The sequence below is a fragment of the Eretmochelys imbricata genome, chromosome 14, assembly GCF_965152235.1.
Source record: "Eretmochelys imbricata isolate rEreImb1 chromosome 14, rEreImb1.hap1, whole genome shotgun sequence".
Classification (NCBI taxonomy): domain Eukaryota; kingdom Metazoa; phylum Chordata; order Testudines; family Cheloniidae; genus Eretmochelys; species Eretmochelys imbricata.
In genome coordinates, this window is record NC_135585.1 from 19822276 (window position 1) to 19843258 (window position 20983).

At 44.7% G+C, this 20983-nt stretch overlaps 1 protein-coding gene across 1 annotated transcript in view; it reads left to right on the forward strand.

The window, feature by feature from the left end:
• TBCD (tubulin folding cofactor D) overlaps window positions 1–20983 on the forward strand; it is a 252362-nt gene that overhangs the window by 164797 nt on the left and 66582 nt on the right. Inside the window, exons 28-30 of the mRNA XM_077833123.1 lie at window positions 4892–5010; window positions 12906–12997; window positions 15814–15954. Coding sequence (XP_077689249.1) covers window positions 4892–5010; window positions 12906–12997; window positions 15814–15954 — 352 coding nt within the window. The remainder of the gene's footprint in view (window positions 1–4891; window positions 5011–12905; window positions 12998–15813; window positions 15955–20983) is intronic.

Sequence of the window (20983 nt, forward strand, 5' to 3'; positions counted from 1 at the left end):
TGATGCATATGTATTGTGTATGTTTTCATTAACGAATGTCTTTTAATTATTCATGTTGGTTATGCAGGTAGAAGAGATTCAAAGGAGGCTAAATAGGTTGTTTAAAAAGCATCACAGTGGATTAGCAAATTCTGAAGGCCCAGCCCAGTTCTGTACCATTTTAAAGTACATTTAATTGAGTGTACACATTTATATAATTAATATACACCATCCTTATGTTCCATATGGAAAAATGCCTTGGAGGGATGAAAGAAAAAGATTGCATGTGTATAGGACAATGTTATTTATAATGTCTTGGGTATTTACTTTTTGAATTGCTGCTCTCAGTATTCAAGCTCATTATTTGTGTGCACTCCTGAAAATACTCTTTCTTCTTTTTAATTCCATGTAATTTGAACATTTTACCTTTAATAACCAAACCAAGGTGCTTAGAAATACCAATAATTTACAGATCAGGGAGAGATACATAGATACCCAAGAACTAGTTTACATCTCTTTTTTTTTTTTTTTGGTCATATTCTTTCTAAAAAGAAATGATGGAATGTGACTATTTTTGATTCAAGGGACTTTAAAGGGGTTCAGAGAAGAATGAAAGTGATTAAGGGCTTTGAAAAACTCCCTCATGAAGAGAGATTGAAAAGAGCGGAAATGTTTATTTTAGAAAGGAGGTGAATACGGGGGAACATAAATGTACAAAATAATGACTGGAACAGAGAAGGCAAATAGCTTTTGTTCTCTCTGTTGTAGACCTCAAGAATAAGGGAACATTCTGTGAAACTGAAAGGTGGCAAATTCAAAACTAATAAAAAGAAATATTTTTTCACATAATATTTAATTAGTCTTTTTGGAACTCATATTTCCACAAGATGTTGAGGCCAAAAATGTAGCAAGATTCAAAGACGGAATGGTGATTTGCAAGTTTAACAAGGTTAACCAGAGTTGTTATAGTTAATGCTTAATTTGTTTAATATAAAACCTCATGCTTTTAGGGTTTAAACCATCACTTATTATCAGGGGTTTGGGTGAGACATTCACTGGGGGGCAAAGTATCCCGTACTTGCCTAATGTGAGGTTGCTTGCATCATCCTCTGAAGCATCTGGTGTTGACCATCATCAAAGACCGGCTGTTGGATTAGATCAGAGGTGGGCAAACTGCAGCCCGCGAGACATCCAGCCTGCAAGACCCTCCTGCCCAGCCCCTGAGCTCCTGGCCCGGGAGGCTAGCCGCTGACCTCTCCCCTGCTGTTCCCCCTCCTCCGCAGCCGCAGCTCACTGTGCCATTGGCGCAATGCTCTGGGCAGCGGGGCTGCGAGCTCTTGCCGGGCAGTGCAGGTGCAGAGCCGCAGCCTGACCTTGTGCTCTCTGCTCTGCGTGATGGCATGGCTGGCTCCAGCCGGGTGGCACGACTGCCTGTCCTGGTGCTCTGTAGTGCCACCAGCCACTGGTGCTCCAGGCAGCACGGTAAGGGGGCAGTGAGCGGGGGGGGGTTGGATAGAGGGCAGGGGAGTTTGGGGTGGGGAACAGGGGGGTTGGATGGTGCAGGGGGCAGTCAGGAATGAGAGAAGGGGTTGGATGGGGCGGTGTGGCGGCAGTCAGGGGTGGGAGGTCCAGTGGCGGACAGGGAGGGGTGGATGGGGCAGGAGTCCCAGGGGGGCTGTCAGGGGGCGAGAGGCAGGGAGGGTTGGATAGGGGGCGGGGGTCAGGCCACACCTGGCTGTTTGGGGAGGCAGAGCCTCCCCTAACCGTCCCTCCATACAAGGAGAACTAATAGGTCAGACTGGACATAAACGTTGTTGTTGAAGTCTTGGTAGATGAGGGTAGGGGACTGTGTGCAGAAGAAGATAGGAAGGTGTCAAAATCAGAAAGGAGAGTGGACATGGTAAAGTAAGAGGGCAGCAGATGACTTAAGCCTGGTCTACCCTGAAAAGTTATATTGACTTAGTTGCATTGGTCAGGGATGTGAAAAAAACACACTCCAACATAGTCAGGCCGACATAGCTGCTTCTACACTGGGGTTTAGTCAGCAGAAGACTGCTTCCATAGATGTAGGTAACGTCATTTGGGGAAGAGGTGTTCCTACACTGGCTATGTCTACACTAACACTTTTATCAGCATAACTCTCCTGCTGACATAGCTACTGCTGCTCGTTGTGGTCTAATTATGCTGACAGGAGAGCTCTCTCCCGTTGGCATAGAGTGGCTACATGGGAGATCTTACATCGGTGCAGCTGCATCGGAATACCTGTAGTCTACCAAGGTTTTCTGGACATCCATACACATGGTGATAAAAGTTGCACCAAGAATGTAAACAATTTTAAAAAATGTCAGTATGCCTAGTTTTGTATATTTCTGTGGAAATTATCATTTTCTCTGTACTACCCATAACATGTACATACTATATATCTATAATCTATTTCTAGGAACTAGGAACTTCCCTAGAATTCCTGAAAAAGTTATGTGGGCAGAGACTATATCATACTCCATTGAGCAACATAGGTACCATGATAATAGATATTCCTATTAGGGCAGGTCCAAGCAGCAGTGGAGGGGTTAAGCAAATGGGATTTTGGTAATATTGCACCAGTGTTACATGACTGCATGGTAGCTAAATAATACCATAAACTTTAGTGGATCAGAATCTGAATTTTTTCACAACAAGCAAGTCCCAACTAGCCTGCAATGTTACTATCACATCACTTCTTTCATTTCTCTTTATTTTCTACTTTCTTTCCTTTGCACTTTCACTTCTCATCTGCTGTATCTATTTTCTTTCGTCTGCGTTTTTATTTTCACTGTTTTTCTTGTATGCCTGCAGCTCACTTTTGAAATTTTTCCCTTCTGATCTCCTCTCAGTAGCTGCAGGTCATGTTTAATGAAAATTGTAGAAACTTCACGGGCTGTGCTATTTTACCAAGCACACATCAGTAGGGGGCATGTAATGTCACATTGCTGGAGGTAGAATAATTACTACTGCTTAGCAGTTATCAGTTGCAGTTATCAGTAAATAGCTGCTGGTTTGCTTTCTGTCACTTCTGAATTTTCTGTCATTCGACTAAGACTGTCAGTTTGAAATTAACATCAATCATAGCAATGCTGCTGCAACTCCATCATCTGAGATGTTGTCACTGAGTGCCTATGCAAGCATGGTATCTGCATATGGCCTCAGGGCTCTCTATTATGGGCCTGTGGTTAGGAAGGTTTTAAAATAATAAATATGTCTATATGAAAATGTGTTAGCTCTTGAATAGGTAGCTAGTTTCCTGTTTCCTGATGAGATACAGTAATTAAGACCTGCTGACTGTATGGGGATTTAAAAAAAAAACAAACCAGAATGGAGTCATGAGTTGTGATTAAATGCATTGCCTTATGGCAAACTATCTGTCTTCCCCTGGCAAATATTGCATAATCATTTAACCCTTAGATGACAGGTAGCAACTTCACTGTTTCGATCTTCGTAGCCATTCTGATTTCTGTGTCCCTTGCAAACGCTAAAAAGAAAGTACCTATCTAGTAAAGCTACTTATTTTTGAGACTTAACTTTTTTTTTAAAGAGATTATGTAAATTGCAGCTCTCAGTCAGAAGTATTTTAGTTCTGCATAGTTACAAATTACACAGGTTTTACTCGATCATATATTTTGCTCTTCGTTTAAGAAAAAGTTTGGTACAGTAGCTGAAATCTGGTAAGTCAAGAACATCTCATTTGGTGCATGATGTCTACAGTAAGAAATACATTTCCTACACATACAGTTTATTGTGGCAGTAGGCTGTGTGCAGTACATTGTATTCTTTATGCATGGACAACATGCAATAAAAATACAGAGACGGAAGGTTCCACATACTTCTCTTCCCTATCTCTATTTTCTTTGTTCTCTCTCTCTCTCTCTTTTTATTTTATTTTATATCCTCATTTTCAACTACATGTCACTTCCCCCTCTGGTTGGATCCTGTTTTTCTCCAAATCAGTTTTTTCTCTCCCCTTCCTAGAATCTCCCTTTCCTAGTTCCTTTTCTCAGTTTGCGGGTGCATCTTCTCATTCCTCTACCCTCATTAGGGCCACTTTCCCTGCCACTACAGACTGCAGTGTAGAGATCCTGAGTTCTGGAGGATGAGGATTTCCATCTTGAATGTACTCTGTGCCTCAAGGAAGCCCTATGGATTTTTAAAGATTTGTGGATAGACAGTTATCATGATCAGAGCAGCAGTGGCAGAATCATGGAGAGGATTCAAAGAAGAGCCATGAAAATGAATAAAGGGTTAGAAAACTTGCCTTATAATGATAGGCTCAAGGAGCTTGATCTGTTTAGCTTAACAAAGAAAAGATTAAGGGGAGACCTGATTACAGTCTATAAATACCTGCATGGGAAACAAATATTTGATGATGTGCTCTTCAGTCTACCAGAAAAAGGTATAATACAATCCAGCAGCTGGAAGTTGAAGCTGGATAAATTCAAACTGGAAATTAAGTGTACATTTTTAAAAGTAAGAGTCATTAAGCATTGGAACAACTTACCAAGGGTTGTGGTGGATTCTCCATCACTGGCAATTTGTAAATCAAGATTAGATGTTTTTCTAAAAGATATGTTCTAGGAATTATTTTAGGGAAATCCTTTGGCCTATATTGTATAGCAGGGGGTCTCAAACTCAAATGACCAAGAGGTTAAAAATCAGTCTAAACTGACTTTGTTACATGAATAGTATTCAGAGAACTATAACTGACAATTCTTAAAATTTTTGTTACTTTTTCTGAGAAAACAGAATATTAATTTATCTTCCATTTTAGGGTTATTGAATTGAAGAGAATCTTCATCTAGCCTCCCTGTTCTTCTACTGGTAGGCTAGCTAATATAGTGATGCAGTAGCTGGGTTCCACTTTGCAATTGTATTTTTCTAGGTGAACTGTTGCAGCAATATATTTCAGAACTTCAGAACACAGAGGAAATGATTCGTTGTGGGTTTTCGCTAGCCCTGGGGGCCCTTCCAAGATTTCTGTTAAAAGGCAAGCTCCAGCAGGTGAGGTAAAGTGTGGCCCTTACCACAAAAAAGAAAAGAAAAAAAACGTGAGGGGGTACAAGTTTTAACTGATTCAGGAAATAGTTTGAATGAAGTCTGAGTGCTTAATCAAATACATGATAGAAGATCATTGCCATGGGTGTTGATGTGGAGGGGTTAGTTTATAATACAGTAACCCAGTCAATCGTAATGACTTTGGCTTAACATATATTCAGATAATTAAAATCGAGACTTTTCTTCACATTCTTAGTGTAGAAACGAAAGACTGACTGGATATGGAGAATGAGCTATGTCTTTGCTAAAGCCCTTTGTTTTTCATTTTTTTAAACAATTTTCCATGCAAAATTCCTGGCTTAAAGAAAAAAAAAAAAGCCATTGTTCTTCAAGTGCTTATTCATGTCCATTCCATATTAGGGGTGTGTGCTCACCACATGCACTGGTGCCGGAAGTTTTTCCCTCAGCAATATCTGTAGGGGACTGGCTCTGGCATGGCACCCGCATGGTGCGGTATAAGGGGTGCTGCCGGCTCCACCCACCCTCAGTTGTTTCTTACTTCTTACTACCAGGGACGGTGCAGGAACATCTGCTGCTTCAGCTGGCATTGATCCCTTCTCTGTTCTTGCAACCTTTGAAATCCTGTAAAATAGTTACACATAGTTAGTTTTCTTTGTTACCCTTAGTACTAGTTCTCAAACTCTCTGTTAGTCCCGAACGGGACCCAGCTGGGGGTCAGGGCATGCCCCAGTCCCCAGGCTTTAAGCCCTGTGATCGCTGCAAACAGGCTATCCCCGTCAGCAATCCCCATACCAGCTGCCTAAGGTGCTTAGACAAAAGGCACATAAGTGACAAATGACATATCTGCAAGTCCTTCAAACCTCCTTCAAACAAAGAAGGAGCGTGATATCCATCTAAGAGCGCTCCAAATGGAGTCAGCACTCACTCTGGCACTGGAGCAGCATTCCAGCTCTGCCTCGAGCACTGTCGCCTCTGTGTGCAGTGCTCCCTCGGCGCTGCCATGAGCCGGCACTGATCTCCCTCCACGGCTCTAGGGAAGAAGCCGAAAAAGACTGCGAGGGCCCGGTACTGATCCCAGGACCGATCGGGCACCAGAGACCACTGATCTCTGGGCTGTCGTCCATCTCCAAAAGGAAGGTCACCCTACTCAGGATGATCCTCCCGGCAATCGGTTCTTGGTAGCCCCTGGTCCCGTTCAACGTCCTGGTACCGGTCGAGTAGCGCGAGGCACGGATCACCGGGTATCTGACGCAGATCTGCTGAACGCCGTCAGTCCCCGAGAGCCTGACCAAGACAGTCTCGCTTGGACAGGTCAGTTTCGGGACACAGCAACCGGCACCGGTCAGACAAGAGCCACTGCTTAGCCCGATCCTGGTTGCCCTGGACCGACCGCTCCCCTGGGAGCTCCAGTTTGGAGCAAGGTTCCCTGACTGCGGGACAAGCCCCGGTACTGATGGTGCCGATTACATCATCAGCACTGAAATCTGTCCCATGGCCTCAAGTGCAGTGGCTGGTGCCATGGTACCTGTGGAGCACTTGGGGGGTTCATGCAGCTTTCCTAGGTTGGCCGATTGTGTTGGGAGCCTCGGAGAGGCTAGCGGCCTTGGTATCCTGTCCCCCTCCAGTGCTGGATACTTCGTGGGGTAAGACCCCGCAGGTCAAGGAGGACCCAGGGGAGCAAGCTGCTGGACCACCAATGGACGTGGAGGTTCCCACAGCACTGCTTTAGCCTCGTCTGGCGACTACAAGGACATCATGGGTCCCCCTCACCCAATTCCTCAGAATGACACTTTTGAAGAGGGTCGCTTCTAACCTGGGGCTTCAGGCAGAGGAATTGGAAGTGCCCTCGGAGTCTGTTTGATGTCCTCTGCTACTCGGCTCCTGCCACGGTGAAGGGGTTTCTAAGATCACTAATGCCCTGTGGCAAACTTCCTCTTCCCTGGCCCATATGTCTAAAAGGGCCGAATGCAAGTGGCCCCAACCAAAAGGCAGAATTACTTATACTCCCACCCAGCCCCCAATTCCCTTGTAGTCAAGGCAGTTAACCACAAGGAGAGGCAGGGACAACCCAGGGCCACCCCCAAAAATAAAGACTCGAGGAGGCTGGATCTTTGCGGATGTAAGGGTTATTTGTCTTCCAGTCTTCAGCTGAGAGTGGCCAACCACCCAAGGTCTCCTTAGCTGATATGACATCAATATGTGGCAAGCCATGACCAAGTTCGAAAGGTCATTCCTCGAGGCTTCCAACAAGGAGTTCTGAGCGATCCTCAATGAGGGCACATCCATGGCCAAGGCGGCCCTCCAGGTGGCATCAGATGCTGCTGCCTGCACCATGGCTTCTGCAATCTCCATGTGGTAGGCCTCCTGGCTGCTCCTCCCTGGGTTGTCCACCAAGGCGCAGCAGTCAATGCAGGACCTGCCCTTCGACGGCCAGGCCCTATTTGCGGAACAAACAGACAACAAATTGCATGGCCTCAAGGACTCCCACAGCACCCTAAAAACCCTGGGTGTCTACGTCCCAGTCCCTGTGCGTAAGCAGTTCAAACCTCACCAGCCGCAGGGCCAGGGGAGTCAGCCTTGGCAGGACCAGCCCCATAAATGAGCCAGGGGCTACAAGTGCCGCCAAGCCATCCGCCTCCACTCTCTGCCCCTTTGGGGTCAACCCGTAATAAGCAGGGGGCCAAACAATCATTTTGAGGGTGCGACCGAGGGCGACCTACCAGACTATTCCCTGGATCCATCCTTCCCTGTGTTCTCTAACCACCTTCCCCTCTTCCTCCCTGCCTGGATGGCTATAACCTCGGACTGCTGGGTCCTCAGCACAGTGGAATGGAGTTATACCGTTCAATTCCTTTCTACCCCCCTTTCCCACTCGCCTTCCCCATCCCTGTTTCAGGACCCCTCTCATGAGAGTCTCTTTGTGCAGGAGACAAAGGGGTTACTACAGCTGAGTGCGGTGGAAGAAGTTCCTCTCGGGTACAGGAACAAGGGGTTCTAGTCCCAATACTTTTTAATCCAAAAGGCTAAGGGCAGCCTACGGCCCGTCGTGGACCATAGACCTCAACAAGTACCTAAAGAAGTTAAATCTCTGCCTGGTTTCCCTGGCTTCTGTTATCCCTTCCCTGGATCCCGGAGACTGGTATGCCTCCCTCAACTTGAAGGACGCATACTTCCACATAGCGATCTTTCAAGGACGCAGACACTTTACGGTGGGGCCCCACCACTACCAGTTTGCAGTCCTTCCGTTCGGCCTGGCGACAGCACTGAGAATGTTTACCAGGTGCATGTTGGTGGTGGCGGGGGCTTACCTCAGGTGCTGGGGTATTCAGAACTACCCATACCTCAATGACTGGCTTGTCAAGGGCAGCTCCAGGTCTCAAGTCCAAAGGGATGTCGCGGTGTTTCAGGCCATGTGCTGCTCTCTGGGCCTATTGGTAAACAACAAAAAGTTGACATTCGTGCTGGTGCAGAGGATAGAGTTCGTCGGAGCGGTCATCGACTCGACCTGTGCCAGGGTGTCCCACGCATTGATGAACCTCATCGCGGAAGTCTCAATGTTTCTTCTGATTACAGCCAGGGTCTGTCTGCGCCTCCAGGGTTACATGGCAGCATGCACTTGCGTGGTCCGCCAGGCCAGGCTCTGAATGTGGCCCCTGCGACAATGGCTGGGGACAGTCTATTCCCGGTCCGGAGACCTCTTGGAAAAGATGTTACCATTCCCCAGGTGATACTTATCTCACTGCAATGCTGACAGGACAGTTGACTGCAGGACAATTCTGGGGGAGGTTTGGTTCGACAATCCCCCTCACTCAATCGAGTTGGTGTCGGCACCTCGAACCTCAGCTGGGATGTGCATCTCAACGACCTCCCGACACAGGTGATGTGGTCCCCGGAGGAGGCGAAGTTGCACATAAACGTCAAAGAGCTCCGAGTAGTCCAGCAGTCCATCTGGCGTGCAGAGTCTTCCTGCCCCACCTGTCGGGCAAGGTGGTACGAGTCCTGACACAGCCTCGATGTTCTACATCAACAGGCAAGGGGGAGCCTACTCGTCGACTCTGTCAAGAAGAAAAGGAGTACTTGTGGCACCTTAGAGACTAACCAATTTCTTTGAGCATGAGCTTTCATGAGCTACAGCTCACTTCATCGGATGCATACCGTGGAAACTGCAGCAGACTTTATATACACACAGAGATCATAAAACAATACCTCCTCCCAGCCCACTGTCCTGCTGGTAATAGCTTATTTAAAGTGATCCAAGTTGGGCCATTTCCAGCACAAATCCAGGTTTTCTCACCCTCCACCCCCCACACACAAACTCATTCTCCTGCTGGTAATAGCCCATCCAAAGTGACAACTCTCTACACAATGTGCATGATAATCAAGGTGGGCCATTTCCTGCACAAATCCAGGTTCTCTCACCCCCCTCCAAAAACACACACACACAAACTCCATCTATAGGACTTCTGCATCAGCCATGAAATCTACCTGGAAGCTTGTCACCTTCTCGGTGTCAAGAGTACGCTGGTGAACCAGCTCAGGAGGAATTTCTCCTCTCACCACGAGTAGTTGCTCCATTCAGAGGTAGCCTGCATGATCTTCCAAAGGTGGGGAATTCCCCAAGTGGACCTGTTCGCTACCAGACAGAACAGGAAATGCCACTGGTTTTGCTCTCGGCAAGGTCTGAGCAGGGGCTCCCTCTCCGATGATTTCCTCCTGTTGTGGTCAGGGAGCCTGATGTACATGTTCCCTCCGATTCCACTCATCAGCAGGGTCCTGACAAACATCAAGAGAGACAAATCTCAGGTTGTCGTGATCGTTCTGGCATGGCCTGGTCAACATTGCTTCGCCACGCTCATGAGCTTGTCAGCGGCCCCTGCCTGGCCCCTGCACAACTTCCCGGACCTGCTATCACAGGACCACAGCTGGCTTCCACACCTGAACATCGAGTCCCTCCACCTCTTGGCGTGGATGCCGCGTGGCTGAACCCAGAAGAATGGACTTGTTCGGAGGGAGTCCAACAGGTCCTCCTGGGGAGTAGGAAGCCCGCAACTAGACTGACTTATCATAGAATATCAGGGTTGGAAGGGACCTCAGGAGGTCATCTAGTCCAACCCCCTGCTCAAAGCAGGACCAATCCCCAATTTTTGCCCCACATCCCTAAATGGCCCCCTCAAGGATTGAGCTCACAACCTTGGGTTTAGCAGGCCAATGCTCAAACCACTGAGCTATCCCTCCCCACTGGCCAAGTGGATGAGGTTTTCCCGCTGAGTGTCCGAGCATGGCATCTCTCCCTCACGTTCTTCCATAGAGGCTGTCCTGGACTACCTGCTCCCTTTGAGGAGCCAGGGCCTGGTACAGTCTTCCATTAGAGTGCATCTATTGGCCATCTCCGCTTTTCACCCACCGATCAATGGACACACAGTGTTTTCCTATGACATGATGGTCAGATTCTTGAGACGGCTCGAGAGACTCTTTCCGCAGATATGGACCTCTGTCCTGCAGTGGGATCTTAACTTGGTTCTCTCTAGGCTCCCTGGCCCGCCCTTTGAGCTGCTGGGTTCCTCTTCCTTTCCCACCTGTCACGGAAGGTCACGTTTCTGGTGAAGGTGACGTTGGCAAGACGGGTCTCTGAAATTAAAGCCTTGACCTCAGAACCTCTGTGCACGGTCTTCTACAAAGATAAGGTTCAGTTGTGGCCCCACCCGGCCTTCCTGCCAAAGGTTGTCTCCACCTTCCATATGAACCAGGACATCTTCTTCTCGGTGTTCTGTCCCAAATTGCACAAGACCAGTGAGGAGAGGCATCTGCACGTCCTGGACGTCTGGAGGGCCTTGGCTTTGTACTTAAAATGTACCAAGCCTTTCCGAAAATCGACTCAACTCTTCATCGCTACAGCTGATAGGATGAAAGGTCACCCGGTGTCCTCTCAAAGGATTTCTAATTGGATTACCTCGTGCATAAGGACCTGTTACTACCTGGCAGGGGTTCCGCTGCCACCGATTGTCAGAGCCCTCTCGACGAGAGCACAGGCATCTTCGGTGGCCTTTCTGGTGAACATCCCTATCCAGAACATCTGTAGAGCCTCAACATGGTCCTCTGTTCACACATTTACTGCACATTATGCCATCACTCAGCAGGCCAGAGATGATGCTGGGTTCGGCAGAGCTATGTTGTAATCTACATGTCCGTGAACTGCTACCCAACTCCAGGGGTAGTGTTTTGGAGTCAGCTAATATTGCATGGACATGAGCAAGCACTCGAATTAAAGACAGTTACTTTTTCCGTAACTGGTGTTCTTCAAGATGTGTTGCTCATGTCCATTCCATAACCCACCCTCCTTCCCCACTGTTGGAGTTTCCAGCAAGAAGGAATTGAGAGTGGGGGGAGCCGGTGGCACCCCTTATACCGCGTCATGCAGGCGCCACTCCACAGGGCGCCAGAGCTGGTCCCCTACGGATACTGCTGAGGGAAAAACTTCCAGTACCAGTGCGCGCACACCTGATATGGAATGGACATAAGCAACACATCTTTAAGAACACCAGTTACGGAAAAGGAACTGTCTTTTTGGTTTTATTGATTTCTTCCCCCCTCACCGTCCTCCCCCCTGTCCCCCGAATTTTGGGTGTATTGGAACTCCCTGGACTCCGTTCCTCCAGAAGGAGAGATGGTGGCTTGATCCCCCCTTGCAGAGTTCCCACTGAATGGTACAGTCCACCTGTGCAGAGTAGGGTAGCTACTGGTTGATGGCTGCTGTTCTGCAGTGTGGGGAGAGAGATGGGCAGGGAGCTGGGTCCTGGCAGCTAAGGCTATCTGACTGCTGCAGTGACAGGCCTTCAGGAAGTGGAAGGCTTCTTCAACTACTACATCATGGTGAATACTGGGCATCCCTTACCCCCAACCATAGGTCCCAGTGGATATTGGGTACACCCCATCCTCAGCCTGCTGCACCCTTCCCCTCCCTATCTGCTGCACTCCATCAGTACTGGCCTCTGTGAATAGCCCTTGTGAGTAGCTTCACCTTCAGCTCAGTCCTGGGGACATGTCACCACCCAGAAAGGAGCACCAGGGAACAGAGCCTTGTCAACTTCCCCTTCCGGAGAGTGCTCCCTCCTATCCCTGGCTCTTTTGCCCCAGGGCTGGGAACTGGGCACTAATCCCCCTGCAACTCAGGGGAATGGAGCTGAGGAGCAATGATGTCCCCCCTGTTGCTGGTGGGTCTGTGTGTCGGCGTGACTGGGATTTGCGGGAGCAATGCTGGGTGTCAGTGGTAGGATTATTTCCTATTCATTTGTCCCCCTCCCAGTCACGGCTCCCAACCTCCTGCTCTTCCTCTCCCCTCTGCCCCATTTTCCCCTGCTCTTTCCTGGCTCCCACTCCTGCATCCCAGCTCTGTGACAGGTTGGATGGTGACTTGGGGATAGGGGTTCTGTTCAGGTAATATTTCTTGTCACCAACAGTAAATGGTTTTAAAAAGATACACTTTATTTTGTAATGGGGATTAGAAATAGCGGGTTCACAAACCCTTACTTTTCTCTACTTGTTGCTTTATTCCCCCCCATCCTACCATCCCACAATATTAACTCCAATATTTACCTGGAAAACTGAAGCTAATCTTTTGCACTGATTTGCATGCAAATTTTAATTTTTGTAATAAACACTTATAAATTCCTGGAAATATTTTTTAAAAAAATGGAAATGAAGGGCTTTGGGCAAAGGGTAAAGAAGTTGTCTGTCCATGTGGGAGTAAAGTGCATTGAGGGGGTAATATGTAGAAGCTTGTGCTGCCTGCTGCTTGTGCAGCACCTGTCATATGGTTAACTTCATTCTCCAGCTTTTTTAAATCTAGTGTCCATCGTGAGCATGTATTTGTCTTTTTTCAGGTTTTAGAAGGTTTGAAAAAAGTTATCTGCATTTCCCACAAAGATGTGAGCTTTGCAGAATCAAGAAGAGATGGCCTGAAAGCAACTGCAAAGTATGTTTTGTCAGCTTTATTTTTATCTGACTTTAAATCACTCTATGTAAGATTTTCAATGTTCGTGTCATTTTCTATTCTAACCTGGTGATGGGTTAAATTCACTCCCAGAGGGGTGGTTATACATTCTTGATGCGATCATATGGATCCCCACTATTTGTCTCACTTAAATCCATCCTTGATGCCACATGTCATCCTATTCTTCAGACTGAGAAGCAGTGTGTGGAACTATTTTTGGAGGTTGTCAGCATAGTTTCTTAATCAGCCAAATGCATGCCGGTTGCATGTTGGGAAGCTCTCTCTTTTCATGAACTGGAAGTTAGTGAGCTCAGTGGTACGAACCTTGGCTACTAGAAACCGGAATGAATTTGAGTTTCTTCATTTTACTTTCAATAACATACAAAGCCCCAAATAATACAAATATCCTGCATTTTCTTTCTTTCAAGGGATATTTTCAAGGTTGATGAGTCCAAAATGTTACCAGTTTTAAAAGTATCATTCACATATACAATTCAGATAACTCTATTACATCTTTCATCAGTATAAATTAGGTGTGCAGTGCATATAAAAACCAAGTTAGCTATTAATATCTATTAAATGGCCAGGGATTTCTTTGTGATCATGTGTACAGACATCACATTGGTCCTCTGCTCTACCTGTTTGGTCCATTATAGTGAGTAGGATGATGAGATGTAAAATAATCCTGCTTCTTTTTGCATTTATCCTACAAATAAAAAACAATGTGTTAGTCGAGGTCTACACTACAAATTTACATCAGTATAACTGTGTCACTCAGGGGTGTTAAAAATCCACGCCCCTGAGAGCTGCAGTTATACCGACCTAACCCCCAGCGTAGACAACACTATGTCGATGAGAGAAGCTCTCCTGCTGACATAGCTACAGCCTCTTACGGTGGTGGAGTAAGTATACCAACTGGAGAACTTTTCCCATTGGTGTAGTAGCATCTTCACTAAAGCACATCAGCACAGTTGCACCACTGCAGCACCATATGTGTGGACAAGCCCTTAGTTTTAGACCTACAAGCCTTGATACCATGTCACTTTAAGTCTTCCAGATATATTGTTTATGTAACTATTTCAGTGTTGAATCAGAAATTATAAGATCAGAATGCAACAGCCACACACACAGAGGGTCATGCTTGATGCTGTCTTTGTCCTTCTGTGAAAGGTATTTTAGACATTTTCTGAATGTATATGGCAAGGAAGTTTGTATGCCCAAAATACTAGAACATAAGAATGGCTCTACTGGGTCACACCAAAGGTCCATCTAGCTCAGTATCCTGTCTTCCGACAGTGGCCAGTGCCAAGTGCCCCAGAGGGAATGCACAGAACAGGGAATCGTCAAGTGATCCATCCCCTGTCGCTCATCCTCAGCTTCCGGCAAACAGAGGCTAGTGACACCATTCCTGCCCATCCTGGCTCATAGCCATTGATGGATCTATCTTCCATGAATTTATCTAGTTCTTTTTTGAACCCTGTTATGATCTTGGCCTTCACAACATCCTCTGGCAAGGAGTTCCACAGGTTGACAGCGCATTGTGTGAAGAAATACTTCCTTTTATTTTTTTTAAACCTGCAGCCTATTAATTTCATTTGGTGACCCCTAGTTTTTGTGTTATGAGAAGTAGTAAACAACACTTCCTTATCTACTTTCTCTACACCAGTCATTATTTTACAGATCTCAATAATATCTCCCCTTAGCCGTATCTTTTCCAAGCTGAAAAGTTCCAGTCTTATTAATCTCTCCTCAGACGGAAGCCATTCCATACCCCTAATAATTTTTGTTGCCTTTTCTGAACCTTTTCCAATTCCAATATATATTTTTTGAGATGGGGCAACCACATCTGCACAAAGTATTCAAGAAGTGGGCATACCATGGATTTATACAGAGGCAACATGATATTTTCTGTCCTATTATCTATCCCTTTCTTAATTATTCCCAGCATTCTGTTCGCTTTTTTGACTGCCGCTGCACATTGAGCGGATGTTTTCAGTGAACAATCCGCAGTGACTCCAAGATCTCTTTCTTGAGTGGTAACAGCTAATTTAGACCCCCATCATTTTATATGTATAGTTAGGATTATGCTTTCCAACGTGCATTACTTTGCATTTATCAACATTAAATTTCGTCTGCCATTTTCTTGCCCAGTCACCCAGTTTTGAGAGATCCTTTTGTAGCTCTTCGCAGTCTGCCTGGGTCTTAACTATCTTTAGTAATTTTCTGTCATCTGCAAATTTTGCCACCGCACTATTTACCCCTTTTTCTAGATCATTGATGAATATGTTGAATAGGACTGGTCCCAGAACAGACCCCTGGGGGACACCGCTATCTGCCTTTTTCCGTTCTGAAAACTGACCATTTATTCCTACCCTTTGTTTCATGTCTTTTAACCAGTTACCAATACATGAGAGCACCTTCACTTTGCGTAAGAGCCTTTGGTGAGGGACCTTGTCAAAAGCTTTCTGAAAATCTAAATACACTATATCCACTGGATATCCTTGGTCCACATGCTTGTTGACCCCCTCAAAGAATTCTAGTGGATTGGTGAGGCATGATTTCCCTTTACTAAAACCATGTTGACACTTCGTCAACAAATTATGTTAATCTATATGTCTGACAATATTGTTCTTTATTATAGTTTCAACCAGTTTGCCTGGTACTGAAGTCAGGCTTACAGGCCTGTAATTGCTGGGATCACCTCTGGAACATTTTTGAAAAAGAGTGTGAAGAAAACAAAGCCTGGCATGATTTTTGTCCTTTTTCTTTAGAATTTCTTCTGTATTTCTCTGTTACAGAGTTTGTCAGACAGTTGGTGTGAAGAGAGAAGGACCACAGGATGAATTTGTCTGCAAAGATAATGTTATTCAGATCTATATGATGTTACTTAATGGTATGAGTGACTATACCACAGACAGCCGAGGAGATGTTGGAGCATGGTAAGGCATCTCACATTTTGAGACAAGAAAATGAAGTTTCTTTCTATTGGTACTTGTTACCACTGATGTGGTCTACTGTAAGTCTGTAATTAGAAGTCATTCAGACTCAGTGGTTTTCCAAAAGCTACGAAGGGAAAAATTGGATGTAGCTAGACACATGGAGATTCTAGTAAGGCTAGAAGTAAATATTGTGTAGCAAATGAGGACAGTAATTATTTCTCCTTTGCCTCAGAAAAAAACTAACCCACACTGGGTCCTTCTCTAGCTTCTCTAGCTTAGTCCTCTGTTTCCAGGTGATGAAATAAAGCATCAAGGTAAATGAGAATCACTTGTGAGGGTGTTTTACTCGGATGCAGGAACAAATAAAGTCATGACATCTATCCAGTGTTCATGTTATGCTTATAGTTACTTTAAAATATCATATATGCTCTTAATCATGCGTCTGACTAAAAGAGTAGCCGAACAGGAACTCTTCCTATCACAGCTTCATATGTGGCCCACTGGCCAGAAGAGGGAGCCATTGTATAATTTGTTAGGTGCTCCTATTTCATTATTGAGTTTAAAACGCCCATTTTAAAAAAAATTAAATAGTATATTTCTTAAAGGCATAGTAGTCTTTTCTGGCTATACTGACTTTAGGTTTCAGTGGCTTCAGGTTTTGCATCTAAAAATAATAACTTTAAATGTATGTTTTGTGTTGATTGGGTGCTTTAGTCGTCAAATCATATGTACAGAGTAACAACATGATGAGAAATTGTTCAGTACATATATTTACATTATTGAAAAGAGAAGATTTGGTGCTATTCCCTCAGTGAGATGGGACAGAAAGTGTGTTTTTTAAATTGACAAAAGCCAAAGACATTGTAAGAAGCTTTCTCCTTAATTGAACTTGAACTTAGACATTAAAGTGTACATAGAATTTGGGATATGAGATCAGTCACTGGTTGGAGATCACTGCATTCCTTGAGTGCAATGGGCAATAAAAAGGGGTAGGGACTGCATGTTGTTTTCCTTCATATTGTGAAATCCAGAAGGAAGTATTGGGGGGAAAAACATGTAAAATGTGAGCCTTAAGGGATAGATAGATACCCAATAAAGAAACAAGAAAGTCATCTTGCTAGGCCATGTATATGTAAGTCTGCAGGAACCAAAATAATTCTAATTTTTCAGGAATTAAACAGCTGTCCTCTGAATTGGGGGGAAAAATAGTATCTGCCAGTGCAAATTTACATGACCGCTTCTGCTTACAGGGGGACCTGTCCCTTTAGTTTACTTTCTTTGAATATGTGTCAGGATGGATCCCACTGTAAGTGTGCATGGTTCTCATGAGTAAGGCTGCGAGTCTGTCATGGAGGTTGTGGAAGTCACAGATTCTGTGACTTTCCGTGACCACCATAACATCTACAGTTGCAGCGGCTAGTGCAGCTGACCCCAGGGCCAGCCACACTGTCTGCTGCTGGGGCAGTCCCTGGGGTCAGTCGCTTGAGTGGGCCCCAGGGCCATCCGCATTGGCCACTGCTGTGGTGGCCCTGGAGCCAGTCACTCGGGCGCAGGGGCCAGCCGCACTGGCCGCTGCTGGGGCGGGCCCAAGTTGCGGCTGCAGGGACTGTCAGAGCAGTGGCCGCAGGGGTGGCCAGAGGCACTTTAGCTCACGCCGCCAGAGCAGGGGCCAGCTGTTGGCCCCAGGGCCCCCTAGAACAAGGGCATAACGGGGGCCCTGCAGCGGCACCCCAGGAGCAGCTAAGCTTAGTCAGGAGTATTTATAGTACAAGTCATGGACAGGTCAGGGGTTGTGAAATTTTGTTTGTCTGTGACCTGTCCCTGACTTTTACTAAAAATACGTGTGACTAAATCTTAGCCTTTCTTATGGGAAGGGGTAAATGATACTTTCCTATTCACTTTTTACACATCATTCATGATTTTGTTGATCCCTATCATATTGTCTCTTAGTCACCTCTTTTTCAAGCTGAGTAGTCCCAGTCTTTTTCATCTCTCTATATGGAAGCTGTTCCATACCCCAATCATTTTTGTTGCTCTTCTCTGTACCTTTTCCCACTCATATATTTTTTTTGATGGGGTGACCAGAATTGCATGCAGTATTCAAAGTGTGGGCATACCATGGATTTATATAGTGGCAATATATTGTCTGTCTTCTATCTATCCCTTTCCTAATCATTCCTAACATTAGGTTCAGCTATACTCTTCTCTTGGACCAGATCCTGTGCACTACATAGGACTAAATCAAGAATTGTCTCTCCTCTTGTGGGTTCCAGGACTAGGTGCTCCAAGAAGCAGTCATTTATGGTATCTAGACATTTTATCACTGCATCCCTTCCTGAGGTTACATTTTCCCAGTCACCCCTATTATTATTGTTTTTTCTGTTTTTGTAGCCTCTCTAATCTCCCTGAGCATTTCACAATCATGTCACCGTCTTGGTCAGGTGATTGATAGTATATTCCTGCTGCTACACTCTTGTTATTCACACATGGAATTTCTGTCCATAGAGATTCTGTGGTAGAATTTGATTCATTTAAGATTTTTACTATGCTTTCTTTCACATACAGAGCCATTTCCCCACCAACAACTTGAGCTAAAATAACACAAAATGCTTCAGTTCAACCTATTCCTTTTTTTTTAACGTGAGCCAGCTATAAAACAGGACATTATAATTCTGAAATGCTTTTTCTTTTGCATTTTTGCATTTTATATACCTTCTGAAAAACAATAAAGTACTTCAAAGGTTGTTTGAAAGCCCTACTTCTGACTGAGTGGGTGAGTGGCTCCCCCAAGACTGATCCTTGGATTTCTGCAACAAGACTGATGATTGAGTTCTTGAAGACTAAGACATCTGTGATGTAGTTGGTTTCTGCTGACCTTTAGCCCAGCAATGCCAGCCAATTTCTGAACTCAGTATTCATGTTGTTCAGTATTGTGTAAACCTTTGCTAGCTGCAATTTTAAAAGAGGGGAGAAGAAAACTTTTGTTACTTTTCTGCTATAAAAGTTTATTTCCTTTCTGTTTAAGTAACAACGTTTTTATTAATAGGTTTCTTTGTGGTGGTGGTAAAGTTTTATGCATGTCTGAAATAGTGTAATGGAGGTATTTTTTAACACAGTTAATGCTGTATGCAGCAAGTTGTATTTTCACTGTGGGTCTTTCTAATACATTTTGGCTTATATGGATTCTTTATTATACACTCAAATTATGCATACCTAAATCAGGATTGTTAATGTAATTGTCTGCTGGAGTTCAGTTATACATGCCACTTCTTAAGCCATCTCTCCAGCTATTGCATCAAGGCACCATTACTGTCTACCTAAATGTAACTAAAATAACAGAATTCTGTAGACAGGTAAGTGCTAAGCACTATCCTCAGAGGTCTGACAAGCTGTCTACAGAGTTCTGTTTCTTTGTTATTATTCAGATTTGAAATTTAGTGTCATTCTGGTCCTGAGCTTTTTCGGGGATCACCTTCCATTATCCCCACCTTTAAAAGGTCTTGGGTAAGGCTAACCTGCACTTCTAGCCAGGGAGCTGGGTGAGCTAGAGTAGGTTGTTATGAAATATTATAAGTTGCTCACTCCTATTATGGACTGTTCATGATGCCTCCACAGTATTCAGTTCCAGGTAGGGTATTTCTCTCTATGTTGGCAATTTTCAGTTTATTCAGTTATGGATACATTCCATATACACAGAGTTAACTCACCCTAAATCTCCCTGTTAATTTAGTGGGTGTGGATGGCAAGACTCTATATAGTCTGTGTCGAGATGCACCCAAATAAAGCGTCAAGAGATGATTATAAGGCCTGAGTGGCTCCAGGGAGAATGTTGTGACCATTAAACCTGAACCCCACCCAGGTAACGAGAGTTCCAATCCAACCCTGTGCAGAAATCTGAAATAAAAAAGGAGGCATGTTGCTCCAATCTGCTGTTTCATTGAGTGGGTATGTTTCTAGTGGTGTTCTGCAGGGATATATTCCTGGCCCTATGCTAGTTAACAATTTTATCAATGACTTGGAAGAGAACACAAAATAATCACTGACAGAGTTTACAGATGACACAAAGCTTTGGGGAGTGGTAAGTAATTAAGAGGCCATGTCACTGATACTGACCTGAATCATGTGGTAAGCTAGATACAAGCAAACAAATATGTATTTTAATGCAGCTTTATGTAAATGTGTACATCTAGGAACACAGAATGTAGGCCATATTTACAAAATAGGGGACTCTGACCCTGGAAGCAGTGACTCTGAAAAAGATTTAGCGGTCATGGTGTATAATCCGCTAACATGAGTTCCCAGAGCAATGCCATGGCCAAAAGGGCTAATGTGATCCTGAGATGCATAAACAAGGGCATCTCAAGTAGGTGTAGAAATACTTTTGTATTTGGCACTGGTGTGATTGCTGTTGGAATAGTATGTCCAGGTGTGGTGTCCACAGTTCAAGGAGGACATTGATTATATTGGAGAGGGCTCAGAGAAGAGCTACAAGAATGGTTAATTGATTAGTGCCTTATAGTGCTAGGCAATATTGATAATTAGATGTAAAAGTTAAGTGTTAATACTTCATTGAGATGGTTGGGGCACTTCACATTTTCCTTTAAGTTACTGTTTTAGGCAGTTTACATTCTCACATAAATATCACTATATTAGTTACAATTAGTTCCCTTTGGAAAAGTTTTCTTATCAACCATGAGGGCTAGACACTTACATTTTTCAAATAGAAGCCTAGATTCTGGAGAACATTGCTTCAGTCAAGGTAGATTCTACAGCAAATTCTACAGCTGCAAAAACATGGAGTATACAGAATGCTGGTAAAAATGCATTGTTAAGAATGCATGTTCAGCATGCTTTCAAAAATATGCCAAAATTATGTAAATGTATATTGGCAATGATTAGGAATGAGGTGAAAGTAGTTTGAACATTTCAAACTGTCTTTTTTTCTCATCCATACTTCGCAACCTACAGTACTACATTATCTAAATAAACATTAGTCTGTCTCCCATACTTTGTCAAGCAGCCAAGAATC